Below are 21684 nucleotides of genomic sequence, written 5' to 3' on the forward strand. Positions count from 1 at the left end.
ATATATATATATATATATATATATATATATATATATATATATACTGCATCTTCTTTATCCGTTCATCTGTTAATGGACACTTAGCTTGCTTCCATATCTTGGCTATTATAAACAATGCAGCAGTGAACATAGGGGTGCATATATCTTTTCGAATTAGTGTTTTTATTTTCTCTGGGAAAATACCCCAAAGTGGAATTGCTGGATATTTGGTAGTTCTATTCTTAATATTTTGAGAAACCTCTGTACTGTTTTCCACAGCGGCTGCACCAATTTACATTACCACCAACAGCGTACAAGTGTTCCCTTTTCTCCACATTTTCACCAACACTTGTTATTTCTTGTCTTTTTGATGATAGCCATTCTGCCAGGTGTGAGGTGATATGTCCTTGTGGGTTTTTGTGCTTTTTAAAAATTAATCACTTATTTTTGGTTGCATCGGGTCTTTGTTGCTGTGTGCTGGCTTTCTCTAGTTGCAGGGAGCGGGGGCTACTCTTCATTGCGGTGCACGGTGGCTTCTCTTGTTGTGGAGCACAGGTTCTAGGCACACGGGCTTCAGTAGTTGTGGCATGCAGGCTCAGTAGTTGTGGCTTGCGGACTGTACAGCGCAGGCTCAGTAGTTGTGGCACATGGGCTTAGTTGCTCTGCGGCATGTGGGATCTTCCTGGTCCAGGGCTCAAACCCGTGTCCCCTGCATTGGCAGGCGGGTTCTTAACCACTGTGCTACCAGGGGAGCCCTATCCTTGTGGTTTTGATTTGCATTTCCCTGATGATTAGTGATGTTGAGCATCTTTTCATGTGTCTGTTGGCCATTTGTATGTCTTTGGAAAAATTCACTATTTTCACCATTTTAAAATATACAGTTCAGTGACATTAAGTTTATTTATGATGTTGTGCAACCATCACTCTGTCCATTTCCAAAACTTTTTCATCTTCCTAAACAGAAGCCATGTACCTATCAAGCAATGATACCTAATTTCCCCCTCCCTCCACTCCTGGTAACCACTATTCTACTTTCCATCTCTATGAATTTGCCTGCTCTAGGTGCTTCATATAGGTGGAATCATGCTGTATTTGTCCTTTTGTGTCTGGCTTATTTCACTTACCATAATTTTTGCAAGGTTCATCTGTGTTGTAGTACGTATCAGAATTTCCTTCCTTTTCAAAGCTGTATAGTACTCAATTATATGTATATACCACATTTTGTCGATAGATACTTGGATTGCTTCCACCTTTTGCGCATTGTGAATAATGCTGCTATGAACGTGGGTGTATAGGTATCTCTTTGAGACCCTGCTCTCAATTCTTTGGAGTATAGACCTAGGAGTGGAATTACTTGATGATATGTTATTTCTACATTTAACTTTCTGAGGGACTACCAACTGTTTCCCACAAAGGCTGCACCATTTTACATTTCCACCAACAATGCATGAGATTTTTCTGATTTCTCCACATCCTTGTCAAGCTTGTTATTTTCTGTTTTTGTTTGTTTGTTTTGTTTTGGATAACAGCCTTCCTAATTGGTGTGAAATGATATCTCACTGTGGTTTTGAGTTACTGCTTTTTAAAGAGAAAAATTAAACTTTCAATTTCATTCTTTGCTTTCTGATATTAAAAAAATATTTTATAAGACATATGCTACAAATTTTAAACCTTTGAAAATAAAGACTATGTCATGGATTTGTCTGTTAGGGCTGCCATAACAACATACCACAGACTGGTGGCTTAAACAACAGAAATTTATTTTCTCACAGTCTGGAGGCTAGATCTGAGTCCAAGATCGAGGTGCTGGCAGGTTTGGTTTCCTCTGAGGGCCACAAGGGAAGGATCTGTTTAGGTCTTTCTCCTTGGCTTGTAGATGGTCACCTTCGTGCTGCTTTGTCCTCACATGGTCATTACTCTGTGCACGTGGACTCCTTGTGTCTCTGTGTGTCCAAATTTCCTCTTACAAGGGCAGCAGTCAAATTGGATCAGGGCCCACCCTAACATCCTCATTTTAACTTAATCACCTCTTTAAAGGCCCTTTCTCTAAACACTGTCATATTTTGAGGTACTGGGGGTGAGGGCTTCAGTATATGAATTTTGTGCCACCTACCTCTTCAAGTGCAAACATTATTTGATGTGTTTTAAACAGAAAAAAAATTAAAACAACATGATATACTTTATGTCTTCCTTAAATATGTTGCACTGTATGAACAGAATCTTCAATCTGAATATTATTTTGTGCTAGAAAAATCCTGATGCTCTCAGGAGCACTGAGGAGTATTCAGGTCAGTGTGCATGTATCTGAAAAACCCCAGACTTTCTGAGTTCTGGTGGGTGGGGGTCGCTAAGGCTTCCGCTTTTTCCAGACTCTGGACTCCTTTTGTTCCCAAAGATTGAAAGGATAGTCAAAAGTGCTGTTGAACCTTTTCAGATGATTTTTCATGCTGGGCTGATGCTTTCAGAGCAAAAACAGCTCCAAGTACTGCTCACTTCTGGGGATTTTCATCTACTCCATGGGAAACGGTTCAGTAATCCTTCACTAATTTGTTAGCTCTCTGATGTCTACAGTGGTCTGAAAGAAATATCTTGTCTATCTTTGCTGCATTTTTTTAGGAGGAGGACTGATCTGAATTAAATTACCTAGTCTGCCATTAGAAGAGAAAGTTCAGGATCATTTCCTTCACATATGGTTTAGTGTTGACTCACTGAGGTTAGAAAGTATATCCTAAAAATCTCATTTGATTAGATAACGAGTATCTACTGTATGACACTTCTACAGTTATAGGCCGACAATAGAATATAGTATTAGCATCTAGCTATTAAATTAGCTATTAAATTAGTACTTAATATATCTCCTTTTTCCTCATCCTTGTTCAGGGTCTCCTGTTCTCTTATTTCATGCTTAGAGTGACAGCCTGTGTAACAGAAACCAAATCTGCCCCCACAGACATTCTAGCAGGTAGATAGCCTAATAATCAATAAGCAAAGTGATTGGAGAAACTATATCCTTCAGTAAAATTTATAGTCTTTTTCATTTCTTTTATCTTTAGGAGGGCTTTTAAAAATACTTGCTAGATCCTTGCTGGTGAGTACATTTTGTTCATTCCAAATGGTGAACATGTGAAGCACGAGGAGATACTCTCCTAGAGAACTGGGGCTGCTCTGTAACCCCTCATTCATTTAGCGCTTCCTGGAGAGCTTGCACCGCATGGGTGGTGCCCTGATGCAAACACTAAGCACTGCAGCAAGCCACATTAGAGTCTGTCACTGCAGAAGAAGCCCTGAGGTTTGCATAATTAGAGGGCTATTAGGATTATTTGCAGTTGGGAAAACAAGGGAGGGATGGATTGAAAGTTTAGGGATAATTCTGCTTGAAAAAGTAGGAATTATGGAGATTATTTTTGTAAAGGCTGTGAAAAATCAGAGAATTGGATTAATATTAAGACTTAAAGCTTTTGTGAAAAGCATCTAATCTCTAGAGAAAAATTCGTACTCGCCCATTAACAGAGAGTAATCCTTGCTCATTAGGCATTGAAATATATTTTTGAAGAATTAATGTAATCACATTTTTTATAAAAGGAAATGTAAGTGCCACTCAACTAATAAATCTTCAACTTAATCAAAGCAATTATTTTTTGTTTTATTTTCATAGTGGCTTTTTTTTAAATGTAAGAAACAGTCTTTTGGCTATAATTGTAGATCCCCTTCTGAATTTCTGAAGTGCTAGACTGAGAACAGTTTATAAACTTTAAAAATGTTGCTTAAAAAAATTTGGAAATCTAATATAATGTCTTCAAAATTTAAAACTGATGAGCTAATTGATTTTCTTGATTGCTTTAGTTATATACTTTTTCTCTATTTTATAATTGCTGAAAAGGACTTAATATTTCTCTGAATTTTACTTTTTTTTGAATTTTATTTTATTGTTATTTTTTATAGAGCAGGTTCTCATTAGTTATCTGTTTTATACATATTAGTGTATATATGTCAATCCCAATCTCCCAGTTCATACCACCACCACCACCACCCGCCCCCCCACCCCCGCATTCCCCCCATGGTGTCCATACGTTTGTTCTCTACATCTGTGTCTCTGTTTCTGCCCTGCAAACCAGTTCATCTGTACCATTTTTCTGGGTTCCACATATATGAGTTAATATACGATATTTGTTTTTCTCTTTCTGACTTACTTCACTCTGTATGTTCTCTGCATTTTATTAAAAACACAGTCTCGTGTTGGTATTCTGCCAGGGCAGTATTTTTATATCACATTTAAAATGTACTAAACTGAAAATGAGTCATGGTCTGACTTTTTCTAGATCCTCAAGCTGTAATTATGTGCAATTTTTTTTGCGGTACGCGGGCCTCAGAGTTGTTGTGGCCTCTCCCATTGCAGAGCACAGGCTCCGGACGCATAGGCTCAGTGGCCATGGCTCATGGGCCCAGCCGCTCTGCGGCATGTGGGATCCTCCCGGACCGGGGCACAAACCCGTGTCCCCTGCATCGGCAGGCGGACTCTCAACCACTGCGCCACCAGGGAAGCCCTATGTGCAATTTTTTTCTTGCTTTCTTATAAAAAAATTGACAACAGATATGATAGAAGTAATAAAAATATTTCAGTAAATAGAGATATACTTGAATACTATCATTAAATGAACTTCTAGGACTACGATGTATTTTTTGTTTTTACATGCTTTAGTAAAAAGCAATAAAATTAATAATGTATAAGTGCAATAAATAGTTTCTAATGAGCAATTTATTCATTAGATGTTTTTTACTATTAGGGAAATCTCTGTTTTTTCTATTAGACCTCAAATATAAATATTTTCTTTTTACAAATTTGACTTTACATATAGTTTTTTAATTAAATATAATATGCTTAAACGTGTCATGTGGGAATTTTTGAATCTTAGGAGACTCTATATATTTTCTACCCTTGCTCCAAGCTATTTCGCTATTTTTTTTTTCTGTTTTCAAAAAGACCTCTTCAGTTTTTTGGAGACGGAATTTTTGTATGACAGTATGGATTTTAAAGTACTCTTATGTGTATAAATATTGAGGCATGGAGCATGAGAAACATAAGACATGGGCATGGAAAACAAAAAGTGAACAAGACACACTCTCCAGCAATGTTCTATGAACATTATAATGTTTAATAACATCAGAGTAGCATTTAGCTTTTTGAACTTAGTTTTAAATAGTGCCATAGATAAGTTCTAACCAAGAGGCAGAACTAATAACTGTCTTTTCCCCTTCTTTCTCCCAGCTTTCTGGGGGGGAAAAGATGTCCTGTGTTACTATCAATTCCTATATATAACTGAAAAATCTTGATAACGGTTGTGCGTTTTCACTTAGCATGGACATATATCAGGAAGCTACATGGCATCAAAGAAGAGTCAACATAACAGAAAATTTAAAAGTAAAGAATATGATGAGTACAGTACCTACAGTGATGATAACTTTGGTAACTACAGTGATGACAACTTTGGTAACTACAGTCAGGAAACAGAGGAAGATTTTGCCAGTCGGCTGAAACAATACAGGCAAGCTAAAGAAACCTCAAATACTGCTTTAGGATCATCCTTTTCTAAAGAACCAGGGAAAAAACAAAGATTGAAAGGGATTCAGCAAGGTAAGTTTGAAATTGTCTGTTTTTTAATATGAGAACCTTATTAAAACAGGTAAATATGAAGTAAAATCTTAAATTTCTTTGCCCTTTCTCATGATCAGCTTATTCCTGTGCTTCCTGAATTCGTTTTTTTTTTATTTGTAGACCTTGAGGACAAAAATCTACAAATATTTCAATCTGCATGATATTTTAAAATTTGAATCTAAAAGATTTCTTAATATTTTTAAAGTGTATAAAAATGTAGAACAACTTTCCTGTTATGTTTTTCCCCTCCCTTCTATATGGTATCAATATACTGAAAGAAATAACCTACCTTTTTCAGCTGTCTCTGTTACTCTGGGTTACTTTATGTTTTAGACCTGTTAAGGACAGAATCCTGGGAAGCTATTCTTTTATTAGGCTTTAAAATGTAGTGATCATCTTCACTATGTAAATGTACTCAGGACTATAGACATCCTTCAGGATCAGAAATAAGAACATAATCTAAAGAAATTTCTGGAGTGATAACCTATTCATCTGCTATATTGAGGTACATCGTCCCTGGAGAGACCAGTACAAGATTGCCATAGAAATTATGGGTAACATCAGGGTCAAATCAGCCTTAAGAACTGTCCAGTCAATATGTCTGCTTCAAGAAAACTGGAGCGAGATGAGGCTGAGGTGAAGTAGTGAGCACCAAGCCCTATGTAACTATCATTTAATTATCATTGAAAAAAGGAATCAGTTACGAGTAAATTTGGTTATTTTTATGGCTTTATTTTTTCTTGATTTCCAAGCAAAATTCCTTTGAAAAATGTGGATCTAGGCTTTGTTGAACTAAAGAGACAGGAATTTGTCTATGCATATGCTATTGTAATTAGTAAGTTTGTTCCTGGAGTCCAGACATAGTGGTGTCAGGGATCATTCCACTTGGGGAATAAGGGGAATGTAGAGGCCTTGTTCATCCCTTCCCACCTGGGGTTCTTCCTTTCAAACTCTTTCTGTTTGTTCTGTGAAAGAATTGAGTATTGCATTTTATTTTGACTTTCATTTTTCCCCCAGAATTATGAAAATAATATATGGTCAAATGTAGAAAACTTTTTCTATGTGTAGAAAAGATAACCCAGCAAAGATCAAAGATAAAACAAAAGCAGTTTGAATCCCTACTCCCAGAGACAATTACTATTAATATTTTTGGTATACTTTGTTTTTTTTTCCTTTGGCTGTGCCACAGCTTGTGGGATCTTAGTTCCCCAACCAGGGATCAAACCCAGGCCCCCTGCAGTAGAATCACGGAGTCCTAACCACTGGACTGCCAGGGAATTCCCCGGTATACATTCGTCTAGAATTTTTTGACAATTATTTTTTAACAAAAAACTATATACACTGTTATAACTTGTTTTTCTCCCTTAACTGTGAATTGTACCTCAGTCATTCTGATGTTAATGAGTAGATTTTAATGTCTACATTCTATTCAATTAAATAGATATGCCATAATTTGTCTACTAAACTGTTAGGTTTGTTTGTTAGTAATTATTTGGGATTTAAGTTGCACCCATTTTTAAAAATTCTGTGATTAACCCTGCATATTTATACACATCTTGGCAAACATTTTTTTTTTTGAGAGTAAATGCTGAAATATAGAATTGAGTCAAAAGACATAGCTACATTTGAAGATTTTTGATCCATATACAAAGTTGATATCCAAAAAGGTGATGTAGCCATTTATAACACCCCTGCCAGTGTGTGCAAATGCCAATTTCTCCAAATCCCTACCAACATTATTCTATGAGGTGAAAATAGTTATGTTATCTTTAAATTTTTAATTTCTTTGATTTCTTTAATGAAGTGAAACATTTTTCTATATATCTATTGGCTATTTTGTAGGTTTAATATCATTAGAAAACTTATTAGTTCAGTATGACTTTGATATAATGAGAAATCACTTTGTATCGTAACTTACTACCCTAATATATAATTTTAGTCATTTGAGTATCTCTTTAGAGACTTTTAAATATCAAGTTTTTCAAAAGTAAAAGACAAGTATAAATTTTGCTTGGAGATATATGTGATGTCTGTTCAACATTATCAGTAGAAACTCAATTTGCCACAAATTAATCACGAATACCTACAATGTCTTCCTTAGAGATGAATGTAATATTTAATTCTCTTAAAAACAGAAAACATTGTTAATTGCTTATTCTAAGGAAAATTGAGAAGAATAAAACTAGATTTGACCTCTCCAGCCATGTATATGTCCTTGTTTCTTGCCTTCCTTATGTTGTTAACATCCCTTAAGAAACAAAACAATAAGGAGCAGTACCCACGAAGTAAAATGTAAAGACTGAATTGTTTTCACTGAATCTAAAGGGAAAAAAAGAATACACTGTACATTATAGACTATTTAAAATAAGCTATTCCCTGTAAACTAGTAGATTGTCTAGTGTGCTGTTTTTTTAACTATCTGAAGTACATTTTAACTTTTTTAGGTATTGAACAGAGGGTTAAAAGTTTTAATGTTGCTCGTGGACGCGGCTTGCCGAAGAAAATCAAACGCAAAGACCGTGGAGGAAGGGCCAATAAAGGGCCTAATGTGTTTTCAGGAACAGATGACTTTCAAGAGGTACTGAGAATTTATATTTAATGAGGAGAGGAGCTTTTCCGTTTTGTAACTTATTTGGCTGCAAAAGAAAGCATTGTGATTTTTTTTTAATTTATTTATTTAATTTATTTACTTTTGGCTGCACTGGGTCTTCGTTGCCACGCGTGGGCTTTCTCTAGTTGCGGTGAGTGGGCTTCTCACTGAGGTGGCTTCTCTTGTTGAGGAGCACGGGCTCTAGGTGCGCGGGCTCAGTAGTTGTGGCACGTGGGCTCAGTAGTTGTGGCGCACGGGCTTAGTTGCTCCGTGGCATGTGGGATCTTCCCGGACCAGGGCTTGAACCCATGTCCCCTGCACTGGCAGGTAGATTCTTAACCACTCTGCCACCAGGGAAGCCCAGCATTGTGATTTTAATGCTACTTTCCTAGTAAATGAAAATTTTCCAGTTCAGATCGAATGAGTATAGATGAACTCCAGAAAAGAAGTATTGTTTTAATTAGTTTTGGTAGTAGCACACAGATGCACGTTTTGGTGCCCTCGAAATAAAATCGGTAAGTTGGAAAGCACCTCAAAATAAAATTGATATGTCTGAAAGCAAAAATGTTTGTTCTGTTAGTTCTCTGTTGTACTTTCCTTTCCTAGGAGTCATGGTCCCTAGATGCAAATGGCAATAAAATGCTAATAGCTCAATATGTAGCAGGACCAAGAAGGGAGATAGCAGTAAATTCACTTACTTATTACAGTTGAAATCATTAAAAGAGAAAAAAGGAGGTATAAATGGTTGGAAAGATGAATTTATGAATTATGTGTATAGTAGATATTGAATAAATACATGTTGAATTGAACTGAACTCTGAACAGTACATTTCAACCTTGTAGCGACTTTCTGGATTAGAGTGGTCCAATTCCTGTATTCTGCCACTGTTCCAGTAAGATTTGATTGAATTGTACAGAGCAAGGGTGGGTTATCAGTAGCTGCAACCTTGATTGATAGAAAAGGGATAGTAGGGGCTTCCCTGGTGGTGCAGTAGCTAAGAATCTGCCTGCCAATGCAGGGGCACGGGTTTGAGCCCTGGTCCGGGAAGATCCCACATGCTGCGGAGCAGCTAAGCCCGTACGCCACAACTACTGAGCCCACGTGCCACAACTACTGAAGCCCACGCGCCTAGAGCCTGTGCTCCGCAACAAGAGAAGCCACTGTGATGAGAAGCCCGCGCACCACAACGAAGAGTAGCCCACACTCACCACAACTAGAGAAAGCCTGTGCACAGCAGCAAAGACCCAATGCGGGCAAAATTTTTTTAAAAATTAAAAAAAAAAGAAAAGGGATAGTAACATATTATAATTGGAAAATGCTCAGTTTTCTCATTTCTGGGTTTAAAGATAATGGGCAAAGATTTCTTAATATGTACTCATTAAGGTACTACTTAGGGAGTTGTTAACAGAAAAAAGAAGTTTGGGCCCAAATGAATTTGTGAAACCCAGCACATGCTACGCTACTCTTGGGGATTCTCAGTCAACATTAATGTATTAAACACTCTGAGCAGGTTAGGCATAAAGAAGTCTGTTTTACTTTGTTCAACCCATCATTTTCAAAATTTACTTGACCATGAACTCTTTTTTCCTACACACCTACTAACATTTACTCTTAACTCACCGCTCCATGGAAACAAACTTAGAATTTCTGGGTGACTATAACCTGCCTGTCCATCTTTCTAGACACGTGTAGATGTCTAGGATGTGCTGCTTTCACTAGACGAAATTAGTGTGAATGTTTTCTAAGTAAGTCTTCTTCTATATTCAGTACTTATACCCTATATGTGAAAAAATATTAGCTTCCAAGGAAGTGTGGCGTTGATCATGTTACTGCCTATCTCTGAGCTTCAGTTTGCTCGATCTGTAAAATTAGAATACAGTATTAATTCTAATGGCCTCTTCAAGCACTGACATTTTAGATGTTTGCAGATCTGGGCTGCAACTAAAAGATTTCTTTATCATGTAGTAGAAAATCAGAATAAATTCTTTCTTTTACATTTATCAGATTTAGAATATGTTTCCTTTCTTTATCAAGATTAAAATATGTTATTAACACTATGTCAGTTTATTGGCTCTCATGAGAGATTTCTTCTTACGGTTCCAGAAACAAGCAGGAGCGTGTCAGAGTCCAAGGAAGCAGCTCATGTTCAGGAGTGCTTTGGTGGAGGCCCATCCAGGGTAGAGTGAACATACTTGGAGTGGCCAACATAGACCCATTTTTACCCTTGCCTTTTCAAGGAGTATAATATCCTCCAAAGGCCAGATAAATTTAGGAATACCTGCATGTCCACACTAATTTTCTTGAAAACTCAAGTATAGTCACAGAACATGCAAACTTTTGATGGATTTTAAAGCCTTATTCAGTCTTTTGGCCATAAAACTCCTAAAATTTTTTAGTCTTTATAGTAGCTATTAAATTTTTTTTATAAATACATATTCTTTTCCCAGTAGATCCTTTAATTTCCTCCTCCTTTTAGTATATTTAAAAAATCTTTTATGCTCTTGTTCCCTATACCAATATAATACATCCTCTAGAGTAAATAAATTTTAAAATCACCAAGTGGGTAGTTTGGTTTTTCCCTCCCTTTCTCTGTCTTTTCCTTCTCTCTCTTTCTTTCTTTCTTTCTTTTTTTTTTTCTGGCCACACCGCACAGCTTGCGGGATCCTAGTTCCCTGACCAGGGATCAAACCCATGCCCCCCTGCGGTAGAAGCGCAGAGTCTTAACCCTGGACCACCAGGGAATTCCTTCTCCCTCTTTCTTGAATTGTGTTTTCTTTGAAACAGTGTGATACAGTGCAAAGAGTTCTATCTTGATTCTCCTAACATGAAACGTAAACTTTGGCAAGTCACTAACTTCACTAATCTTCAGTTTTCATATTTGTCCAGTAAGGGTGATGAACTAGATTACTTCTGTCATTCTTCCAGCTCTTATAGTTCATAAAAGATCTTAAGGATAGAGGACAACACAACATTGTGAATCAGCTATACTCCTATATAAAATAAAAATTAAATTAAAAATTTTTTAAATGTATAGAGGACATTTGTGGTTCTTCTGTACGCTCAAGCTTAAAAGACCTTCTAGGCACTTTATTTTATCCTGAAATTTTGTTCAAGTTGCTTTAGATTTTCTAGAATACCTTGATTATAGTCAGTTTTCCCATAGTTATGGGTACTGCAGTACTTGCTACTTGTTTAAACAGAACTAAACTGGAAAAAAAACAGCCCCCAGCGATCCTCCGTTAAGACAACGAGGTGTATCATTAGAAAGTAACATAGAAAGAGTAAGTTATTAATGAAATATAGGTACAACTTGGTACATTTTTCAGCGTTTTTTTGGGGGGGAGGGTGATTACCTAATATTTTTACTTTTTAATTTCAGAGTTATATTCCTCAAGTTGGCTCATTGACTTTGCACAATGCACTCTCTTTGGCTGCCTATTTTATTACAGCCACAATTCCTTGTACAGAAGGCATATGTGAACTGGTCATTTATATCTACCTGTTCTAAGTGAGCCTAGAAATAGAAAATGTTTGTAAGTAAAATTTACGTAGATTTAAGACATTTTAAATGATCCTATCAGAGTAGAGTATAAGCAGTTTCTTTGCGTTTTCCTTGGGCAATTTGGGTATATATATGTATTTTTTTAAAAGAACCTCAAAGATTCTCTATTTTCCTGGTATTCTTGTACTTTTTTTCAGAATCCTTCTAGTAAAATGTATATTTCATCAGTTGGGAGCCCTGAGGGTCAGATTTAAGTTTAGCCACCTATTTCCTTAAGTGTTTGCTGAGAGGCAGTTTCCTGTTTTCAGTAGATTGTGCTTTGTTCTCCATCTTCTAACAAATTGAGGGAAAAGGGAAACCTGATATCACATCAGAAGAGCAAATATCAATAGTTATTAAGCTCCTCGATGTTCAAGGCACTGTGCATGCTAAGAGCCTGAAAAACAGTGATATTTTATAGCACTCATGAGTGGAAGTCCTTAGCTTGGCTAAGCTTCATACTCTCTTGCTACTCCACCCTCTTATACTTGTAGCAAAAGTTGAATAGGAGACTGAGGAGAAGAACTAAGAAAAACAGGTAGGGCTGTGAGATTTTCTACCACATACTAATTTTTCTTAATTTTCTTAATTTAAAAGTTAAAGATAATGCATCCTCCATTTTTTTCCTATAGAAAGTACAAAATAACCACACACGCAAGCAATCTATAATTTTTTAGAGATATACCTAGAGACATACACTGTTAAAGGTAGGGGTATATTCTTTTAGTCTTTTTCTTTGTCTTTATTATTATAAACTGGGGTCACATTTTCACTTGGTAAGGTATTGTGAACATTTTCTTATGTCCCCAAATTGTCTTTCCATCCCATGATTTTTTAATGACAGTATAATATTCTACCACCTAAGTGTATCATAATGTGTTTGACTTGTCTCCTAGTTTTGGATGGGTACAGTATTTCTAGATTTTGTTTTGTTTGTTTGTTTTACTTGTAAATAATTCTGCAGTAGTTATTTTTGTGAATAACTCTTTGTGTGCCTTCCTGATAATTCCTTCAGAATAATCCTGAAAAGTACAAATTTTGTGTCAAACAGTATGGATATTGTACGTCTTCCATCAACAGTACACGAGAGTAAATATTTTATTGTACCTTTGCCAAAGTATTATTGTTAATTTTCAAGATTTTCATAATTTTATTTTGAAAAATGTAGTTGTATGTCCTCATTAAATTAGAAATAGCGTTCTTTGCAACTACTAGTATAGCAATAAGCACTTTTCTAGAAGCATATCTCTCTCCAAGTAAATGAATAGCATCAGAATGTCCAGTCTTCACTACTTTTAATAATCAATGTATACTGCTTTCTAGATTCATTTGACTATACATTTTAATACCTTTTTACTACTTCATATGTTTTATTTAAATAATTTTTTTTCTTGCAGTATAGTAAACCAGGGAAAAAATGGAAGGTTATGACTCAGGAATTTATTAATCAGCACACAGTGGAACATAAAGGAAAACAAATCTGTAAATACTTTCTGGAAGGGAGATGTATTAAGGTAAATTTATAGGGGTATCATAAATCATTTTAACTTCTGAAATAATCTTTAAAATGTAAAGTCATTTTAGGGGGTGGTTAGTTTTTTCATTTCTCATATAGTTGTAATAAAACTGGTTCTTCAAAATGTATCTTGCATTGAATACTGTATATCAGAACTCATTTAATTGTATTCTGGGGCAGTAATATAACTTGTTGAAATGAGATTTTATTTAACAAACACATGATGCTGACTGTATGGCAAGTACTGTTCAAAGTAGATTACTAATATTAAATGTTTTAATCTTTACAGTGACACAGTGAATTGTAGTCACTGTTATTATCCTCATTTTTAACATGGCCAAACCAGGAGGTTAAATAAGTCCCCAGAGTAGCTCAGCTACAAATGGTGAGTGCTGGTGGAGCCAGGCAGTATCCTCTGAGGTCATGCTGACTGTGCTGGCTCTCTGCAAAGAGCCACATCCACTGTCTTGGGCAAGAATTCTAAGGACTGTTTGAATTATTATTAGCTCATTATTTAAAGACTGGAGATATGACCATAGTTCTACCATGAAACACCATGGAGAAAATTCAATTCAGTTGTTTCTTTTTTTTCCCTCTTTCTTCTTTTCTTTTTTTGTTAACAGGGAGATCAATGTAAATTTGATCATGATGCAGAGTTGGAGAAGAGAAAAGAGATCTGCAAATTTTATTTACAAGGATATTGTACCAAAGGAGAGAACTGCATTTATATGCATAATATCCTTTATTAAAAACATGTTAACCAAAATATTGTAGTTTTCAAGCATCACTGAGACTTTAAAAATCATAAGTAAAACCCAGAAAGCCTAGTTTGGTTTTAAATTTAAAATAGCACGTTATATAAACCAGGTCTAATCAGCCTTTGCACTTCAAAAGGGCAAACTGAATTTTTTTCTTTAGGGAAACGAAATAACTTCCCTTTGGAAAAAAATCTATGAAATAAATATACTTCATATTTAATATACTCAGCTTATAAGTATTTCAAGAGACTGTGCTTCCTGAAGGAGTAGTTCGCAACATATTTATTCTGTGACTAAATGATTATTTACTTAGGTTCATAAGTAATAAATTGTCATTGTTGGAAATTATTAAACCAAAGTCTTATCAAATCTTACCACCTAATGATAAGCACTATATATTCTTCCCTACTTCTCCCTTTGGAAATCTATACATTTCAGTTGTATTCCTACCTCTACCCCTATGGCATTTCACTATATATGGTCCTTTAAAAAAAAAAAATAATAAAAATAAATAAATAAATAAATATATATATATATATATATATATGTATACTGTCCTTCAGTAAGGACCTTATTTTTTTTCCAAATGGTTAGCTCATTGTCCCCTCTTCACAGATTTGAAAGATCACCTTAACCATATTCTAAATTTTCCTCTGTGCATAATTCTGCTTCTATACTACTGTTACACGTTGTGCTCTTTGACCATTCCCCTCTGTAATATTATATTTGATATTTACTAGGGCAGATACTCCTTTTTTCTTTATCAAAATGTTATGATAAATTTGTCTTATTCAATCAAAGAAAATTTTTTTTCAGATTTGACGTACTTCTTTAGAAACCAGATACCTTACTGAACTGTTTCTTAAAGCTTTCCATCTATTCTTATGTTTTTCTCCATAGTCATGCCATCTGTGGGATGACAATTTCAACTGTATTGTCCATACTTCCAGAAAAATGTTAAATAATAGTGATTGTGGCAGCATAATACATGTTTCAAAGATAATGCCCTTTTGCTTTGGCTGTAGTTTTAATATTGATTTTTTTTAAAACTCAAGTATGTATATCCTTATTTTACTAACAGTTTTTAATATCAAAAAAAGATCTTGAATTTTATCAGTTGCCTTTTGTATCTGCTAAGATGATCACATGATTTTTCTCTCTTGACCTTATCAATGTGATGATTACAATAATAAATTTCCTAAAACTACCCAGAAATTTCCAGAACATACACTACCTGAAAATGGTATATTTTTCACTATACTTCTAGATTTAATATTTTCTTTAGAAGTTTGTCTCTAAAATTTTAAGTAAGATTAGCCTGTAGTTTTCATTTTTGGGATATTTGACATATCAGACCCCTTTATTTTCTTCATAGATATGAGCTCTTGCTACAAAATTTATTTGTTCTATATTTTATTTTATTGAGTAAAGTAACAGAGTTTACATAATTAAATTACACTATAATATTTGCTATAGCCATCATAAATATTTTTACTTTAAAAAATTGTTTTCTTGAAAAAGAATAGATACATATATGTGTAACTGAATCACTTTGCTGTATACCTGAAGCTTACACAACATTGTAAATTAACTATACTTCAATTAAAAAAATGGTTATTGAGAAAAAAGAATATTAATGGAATTAGCTAATTATGCAAGCTTAACATTTATACTTAACATTTCGTATCATGGTGCTCTCAACAAACTATTGAAACTTTAACATGACTCTTTTGATCAGTGGTGAAGGCATCTAGATTTTGCACAGAATTTTTGGCATAATTTATATTATGGTAATTTGGGAGATGATTTGTAAAATCTTGACCCAAAGCTCTTTCTAAGGAAGTCTGTGTTAATTACCCACATTACTAACTCTGTTATGATAGAAGATATAAACATTTATCACTGACAGAAAAAAATAACAGGTAATATAGTTTGTACAGTCAAGTTTTTTTTAAATACAAAAGTTAAGCTCTTAAAAAATGTTTTCTAGTTTTAATAGAGTAGAGGAGACTTAAAATTTTTTGAATGTTTTGCCATGTATTTAAAATATTTAAAATTTTAAAAATTGTGTGATTATAGAAAATTTAGTACAGTATTAGTAATAAAGTCATTGATTCAGCAGTTATGTTTTTGGGTATAAAAATATGAGAGTTTGATTTTACGTGGTCTATTCCTTAATATTTTTATTTACATGAATTTCCATGCAAGTTCTATCATAGTGGAGCAAAATGTTACCAAGGAGACAACTGTAAATTTTCACATGATGATCTCACTAAAGAAACAAAGAAACTTTTGGACAAAGTGAGTAATATTTTTGTACCTTGATTACAGATTCATTTGACTTGAATCATGTTTTATAAGTCATAGTTTATAAAACTCTGCTGAGAGATCAAGGACTTGTTAGTTTATGTTTTATTCTGTTAATGTAATGTGTTAGAAAAGCAGGAATATTGGACTAAGAATTAAGAATCTTTTGTTCTTAAAAGATTAAATTATGTGATGTATATGAAACACTTCATACCACTCCTAGTAAATAGTAAATGCTCAATAGTGGCACCTGTTATAGTATCCTTTACTTATTAATGATAGTAAGTAATACAATTGCCTTAACCTTAAAAAAAAACAGAATCTTTTGTTCTTATCATTGTTCTGCCATTAAAAAACCTAATTTTTTGAACCAGTCCCTCATAAATTTTATTTCTCTCAGTTGAGCTTCTGTTCAAATGCAGTTTATTTATTTTCCAATTTTACTGAGATATAATTGGCATACAGCACTGTATAAATTCAAGGTGTACAACATAATGATTTGACTTACATACATCTTGAAATGATGATCACAGTAAATTTAGTGAACATCCATCATCTCACATAGATACAAAATTAAAGAAGTAGAAAAGATTTTTTTCCTTGTGATGAAAACTCTTGGGATTTACTCTCTTAACAGCTTTTATATGTAATATACAGCACTGTTAATTACATTTACCATGTTATACTTTACATCCCTAGTACTTATTTATCTTATAGCTCGAAGTTTGTACCTTTTTAGTACCTTCATCCAGTTCTTCCTCCCACTACCTTGGTAACCACAAAATTTGACCTCTAAAAAAGCTAATTTACTTTAAGAAATATCCTTTACCTCTTTGAACCTCATATTCTTTATAAAAAAGTAGTTAGCTATCTCTGATCTATTTCAACTTTAATATTGTATTTTTCTATTGACAAAACTAGTTTACTCAAGTCGTCACAGTTTTAAATGTGAGGAAGAAAGCTTGTTGTGAAATAGTAATCCTTGCCAATTATTTTTAGGTGTTGAATACTGAAGAAGAAGCTACAAATGAAGATGAAAGAGAGTTAGAAGAACTTAGAAAGCGTGGCATAACTCCTCTTCCCAAACCGCCTCCAGGAGTTGGGCTTCTGCCAACCCCACCAGAGCATTTTCCCTTTTCTGATCCCGAAGATGATTTTCAGACAGATCTCTCTGATGATTTCAAGAAAATTCCATCTCTCTTTGAAATAGTTGTAAAACCTACTGTGGATTTAGCACATAAAATTGGGAAGAAGTAAGTTAAATTTTTCAAAAAATGGCTGCATTTTCCCCCTAAAAATTCTTATTAAGAAACTAACTTGTATTCCATGTCAATCATATAATTAAACTTAGGTAGAGGTAGCAGATGTCTGGCATGCACCCCAACTGCTGCTTCCCACTTCCTTTTTGCCCCACCCTCTGCTGCCTGCCATGCCATCAGTGCTTTTCTGTACAGAATCCTTAACACAGCTTCAGAAACCTCTCCACACACTAATCCTGAAGGGCACTGCCAGGTGGATGGAACTGGCATTCCTACCACCTTGTTATGAGGCAGGACTGTCACTGATAACATCTTCAAATAGTGGGTAATATGTCTCCAGCATATTCATTCTTTTAGAGAAGTCGTTCCTTGGGCTGTTAGAGGAAAACCTCTGGATAAGGCTGCATCCAAGTTTGCATTTTCCGGTCCTGTTTCCCATCCACCAGGGTCTGTGCACCTGGGCTCTAAGTCCCATTGTTGATTATTCTTTTAATCCTGAAGACTCGGGGAAGCAATGAGATCTCAGCAATTGAGGAATAAGAAATCTGTAGCAAATATCACAGTTAATATGAGCCATTAAAAGTATTTCTATTGGGCTCCCCTGGTGGTGCAGTGGTTGAGAGTCCGCCTGCCGATGCAGGGGACATGGGTTCGTGCCCCAGTCCGGGAAGATCCCACATGCCGCGGAGCGGCTGGGCCCGTGAGCCATGGCCGCTGAGCCTGCGCGTCCGGAGCCTGTGCTTCGCAACGGGAGAAGCCACAACAGTGAGAGGCCTGCTTACCGCAAAAAAAAAAAAAAGTATTTCTATTAAAGTCAAGAAGAAGACAAGTCTGTCCACTGCTTGGCTAAATATTATAGATTAGATCCTAGTCAATGCAAAAAGAGAAAGATAGAATAGATATGATTAGAAATGGTGGGGCAGACTCATTATTTGGGCATTTTCCCTTAGTAAACCCAAAGGAATCACTGACAAAACTATTAGAAGTTGTACAGTTGTTCCTGGGTGTCTCAGGAGGATTGGTTACAGGAGCTCCATGGATACCAAAATCCACAGATGCTCAAGTCCTTTATATTAAAATGGTGAAGTATTTGCGTATAACCTTCATACGTACTCCCGTATACTTTAAATAATCTCTGGATTATCTGTAATACCTAATACAATGCAAATGTTATGTAAATAGTTGTAAATACAATGTAGATACTATGTAAATAGTTGCTGGAGTACATACAGCAAATCAAGTTTTGCTTTCAGAACTTTTTGCAATTTTTTTCTTCTGAATATTTTCGATCTGCAGTTGGTTGAATCTGTGGATGCAGAACCTGCCGATATGGAGGCCCAACTGTAATTAAATTAGTAAGATGCCCAGAAAGAAGAGCAACATTCAAAAACTAAAATCTTTTCATGTCAAGCAATAACCAATTAGAAATTATAATACAAGCAGTACGTTTATATAGTATAATTCTAATTTTGTTATAAAAAGGTCTGTGTGTACCTAGAAAAAGGATTAGAAGAGAACCAATCAAAAAGTTTATCTCTGGGTGATAGGATTAGAGATGAATCATATTTATCTTTGTATTTTTCTATATTTTTGAAAACATCAATATTAAGTTTTAGAACAGATGATAGTAAGCAGCAATTTAGAAAACGTGTGTGCTAAAATGAAGGCACGATACGTATGCTGGTGTTTCTACTTATAGATAATATGGAATAAATTGCTTCTTAAAAATATAGTTTTCTCTTCTGATACTGTAAAACATTCAACCAATATCTATTTAGAAATGTAACATTCTTGTTTGCCTCTTTTCTTTGAACTAAGAAATATTATTCTTTTGTCTACAGGCCACCAGCATTTTATAACAGTGCCTCACCACCAGGACCACAATTTCAGGAAAGCAGCCCACATACTCAACATATGTATAGTTCTGGGTCAAGTCCAGGTCCCGGACCTAATATGTCTCAGGGACACAATAGTCCTGTGATGCACCCAGGCTCCCCTGGACATCATCCATGCGCAGGACCTCCTGGTCTACCAATGCCGCAGAGCCCACCTTTGCCGCCTGGTCCACCTGGAATTGTAGGCCCTCACAGTCAAGCGGGAGTACTTGTTCAACCGGATACACCTTTGACACCACCAAATATGAGTGGCGCTTACCATTGCCCTGGCTTTCCAGAACACATGATGAAAGTACCTAGAGAGAATCACTGTTCTCCAGGTTCATCACACCTGCAAAGTCCTGGTGAAATGCAGCTCAATACCAATTATGAGTCCTTACAAAACCCAGCTGAGTTTTATGATAATTACTATTCACAGCATGCTGTACATAATTTTCAGCCACCCAATAACTCTGGTGGTAAGCTTACCTTTTGAAATAACTCATTTCTAATTTAAAATATCTGGAGTCCTATTTTTCTTTAAAAGCATGGAAAGAATGCATGTTTTAAATAAAGCAACGTAAAATGTGATGAAATTGAAACATTAAAATATGATTTAAATTTAACCAAATATTTGTAACAATAGACCTTTAGATAACCTTGAAAAGTGCTTACAATCTCATAATAATCTGATAATCAAATGTGATATTACTGTAACTCAGTTTCTTACAACTCACAGTGGTACTTGTCTAGTGGAGTTTTACGCTAAATCAGTGTCTCTTTCCGTGTTATGTCTGTAGATGGGACGTGGCATGGTGAATTTGCCCAGCATCAGCCTCCTATCGTTCAAGACTCACCTACCCGCGGCAGTGGGTCTGACAGCAGCAGTAATGTGACAGGCCATGGCCCCCTGCCTGCACCAGGTCTCCTCCCTGCAGTGCAGAGAGCTCTTTTTGTTAGACTTACTCAGAAATACCAAGAAGATGAAGAACCAGGCAGCACCCAACCTCAGAGGGCACCAAGCAAGGAAGAAGGTGTGTCAGGTGGTATGATAGCATCTTACCTATTTGGATCACTCAGTTCCTGAAATGGTCTTGAATAAGTTAAAATTTGAAAAAGGAGTTCCTGTGAACTATCTATTCTATTTCCAATTTATCTCATAGCTCCTATCTTCTTGGGATTGATTGTAGTTTCCAGTGCCATTGATGCATTAGTAGTTAATTGCAAAGGGTTTGATTTGAAGCAATAAAGAGACTGAAGCTGGAGTGTGAGGCCTGGGCAAGCAGACTTGCTATTATGCCTTTTTTCTTTTTTCTTTTTTAAAGAAAAGAAATAGAACAGGAACAAGATACCTTCCAGTTCAGGAATTTTAACCTGTAACTCAAGCTCAAAGTTATTTGATTATTAGATTTTCATGGGCAGAGGCTGTATACTTCAGGTTCTGCTATGTTATTAAGGAATATTATTTTTAATTTAAAAGACTACGTGGGGACACTAAGTTTCCCTTAGTATTTTTGATATTGATATGTGTACAGCAATTAGTTAACTCAGTTAAGGGCAGAGAACTTTAAATCACCCAGTTCTTCTTATGAATTACAAAATTGATGTTTGGCCACTCTTAAACATGAAATTTAGGGCTTCCCTGGCAGTCCAGTGGTTAAGAGACTGCACTTCCACTGCAGGGGAGACGGGTTTGATCCCTGGTCTGGGAAGTTTTGCATACCTCGAGGTGCAGCCAAAAAACAAAGCCCCGTGAAATTTATGAATAACTATGTAAAACTAGATAACACTAGGTAGCTACAAGCTATTATATAAACATTGTTATGTTTTCAAAAAAGGTGTTATTAACTCTTCATTTATTTAGCATGACAGGGAAATGAGGAATTTCTAATAAGTTAATTCCTGTAAAATTTATGTGTACTCTTTTAGGTGCTAATTTTAATACGCAGCCATTTTAATGGTAATCTTTCTTTAAAGTAACAAAGCTTTATGTTTTCATAGATAAGAAAATTAAAACTTTTCTACATGATATAAAATTTTATACTATAATACTGTAAAATTGGTAATGTTTTATGAGGCTTGTTTTCTCGGAATACAGAAAACTTCTTAAACAGCTAGGTTTTTTGTGTTTTTGTTCATTGTTAGAAATTTTATTGCCTTTATAAATTTTATTTGTCCTTTGATAAAATGCTCATAGAAACCTCTTA

The 21684-nt window shown here is 35.2% G+C and overlaps 1 protein-coding gene across 4 annotated transcripts in view; it reads left to right on the forward strand.

Annotated features, from left to right (window-relative positions):
* The window catches only part of ZC3H6 (zinc finger CCCH-type containing 6), a 63014-nt gene that overhangs the window by 27106 nt on the left and 14224 nt on the right, over window positions 1-21684 (forward strand). For 2 of the 4 annotated variants that reach the window (XR_003437695.1, XM_027129050.1), the window contains exons 4-11: window positions 5335-5611; window positions 8077-8210; window positions 13161-13277; window positions 13903-14014; window positions 16229-16338; window positions 17344-17597; window positions 19445-19956; window positions 20278-20520. Coding sequence is in view for 3 of the 4 variants with exons in the window: in XM_027129050.1 (XP_026984851.1) it covers window positions 5335-5611; window positions 8077-8210; window positions 13161-13277; window positions 13903-14014; window positions 16229-16338; window positions 17344-17597; window positions 19445-19956; window positions 20278-20520 (1759 nt within the window). In the remaining variant the exon portion in view is untranslated. The remainder of the gene's footprint in view (window positions 1-5334; window positions 5612-8076; window positions 8211-13160; window positions 13278-13902; window positions 14015-16228; window positions 16339-17343; window positions 17598-19444; window positions 19957-20277; window positions 20521-21684) is intronic. The other 2 variants (XM_027129051.1, XM_027129052.1) reach the window with 2 other exon arrangements.

This window comes from Aethalodelphis obliquidens, unplaced genomic scaffold, assembly GCF_003676395.1.
Source record: "Aethalodelphis obliquidens isolate GAN/ISIS:26980383/991018 unplaced genomic scaffold, ASM367639v1 scaffold35, whole genome shotgun sequence".
NCBI lineage: Eukaryota > Metazoa > Chordata > Mammalia > Artiodactyla > Delphinidae > Aethalodelphis > Aethalodelphis obliquidens.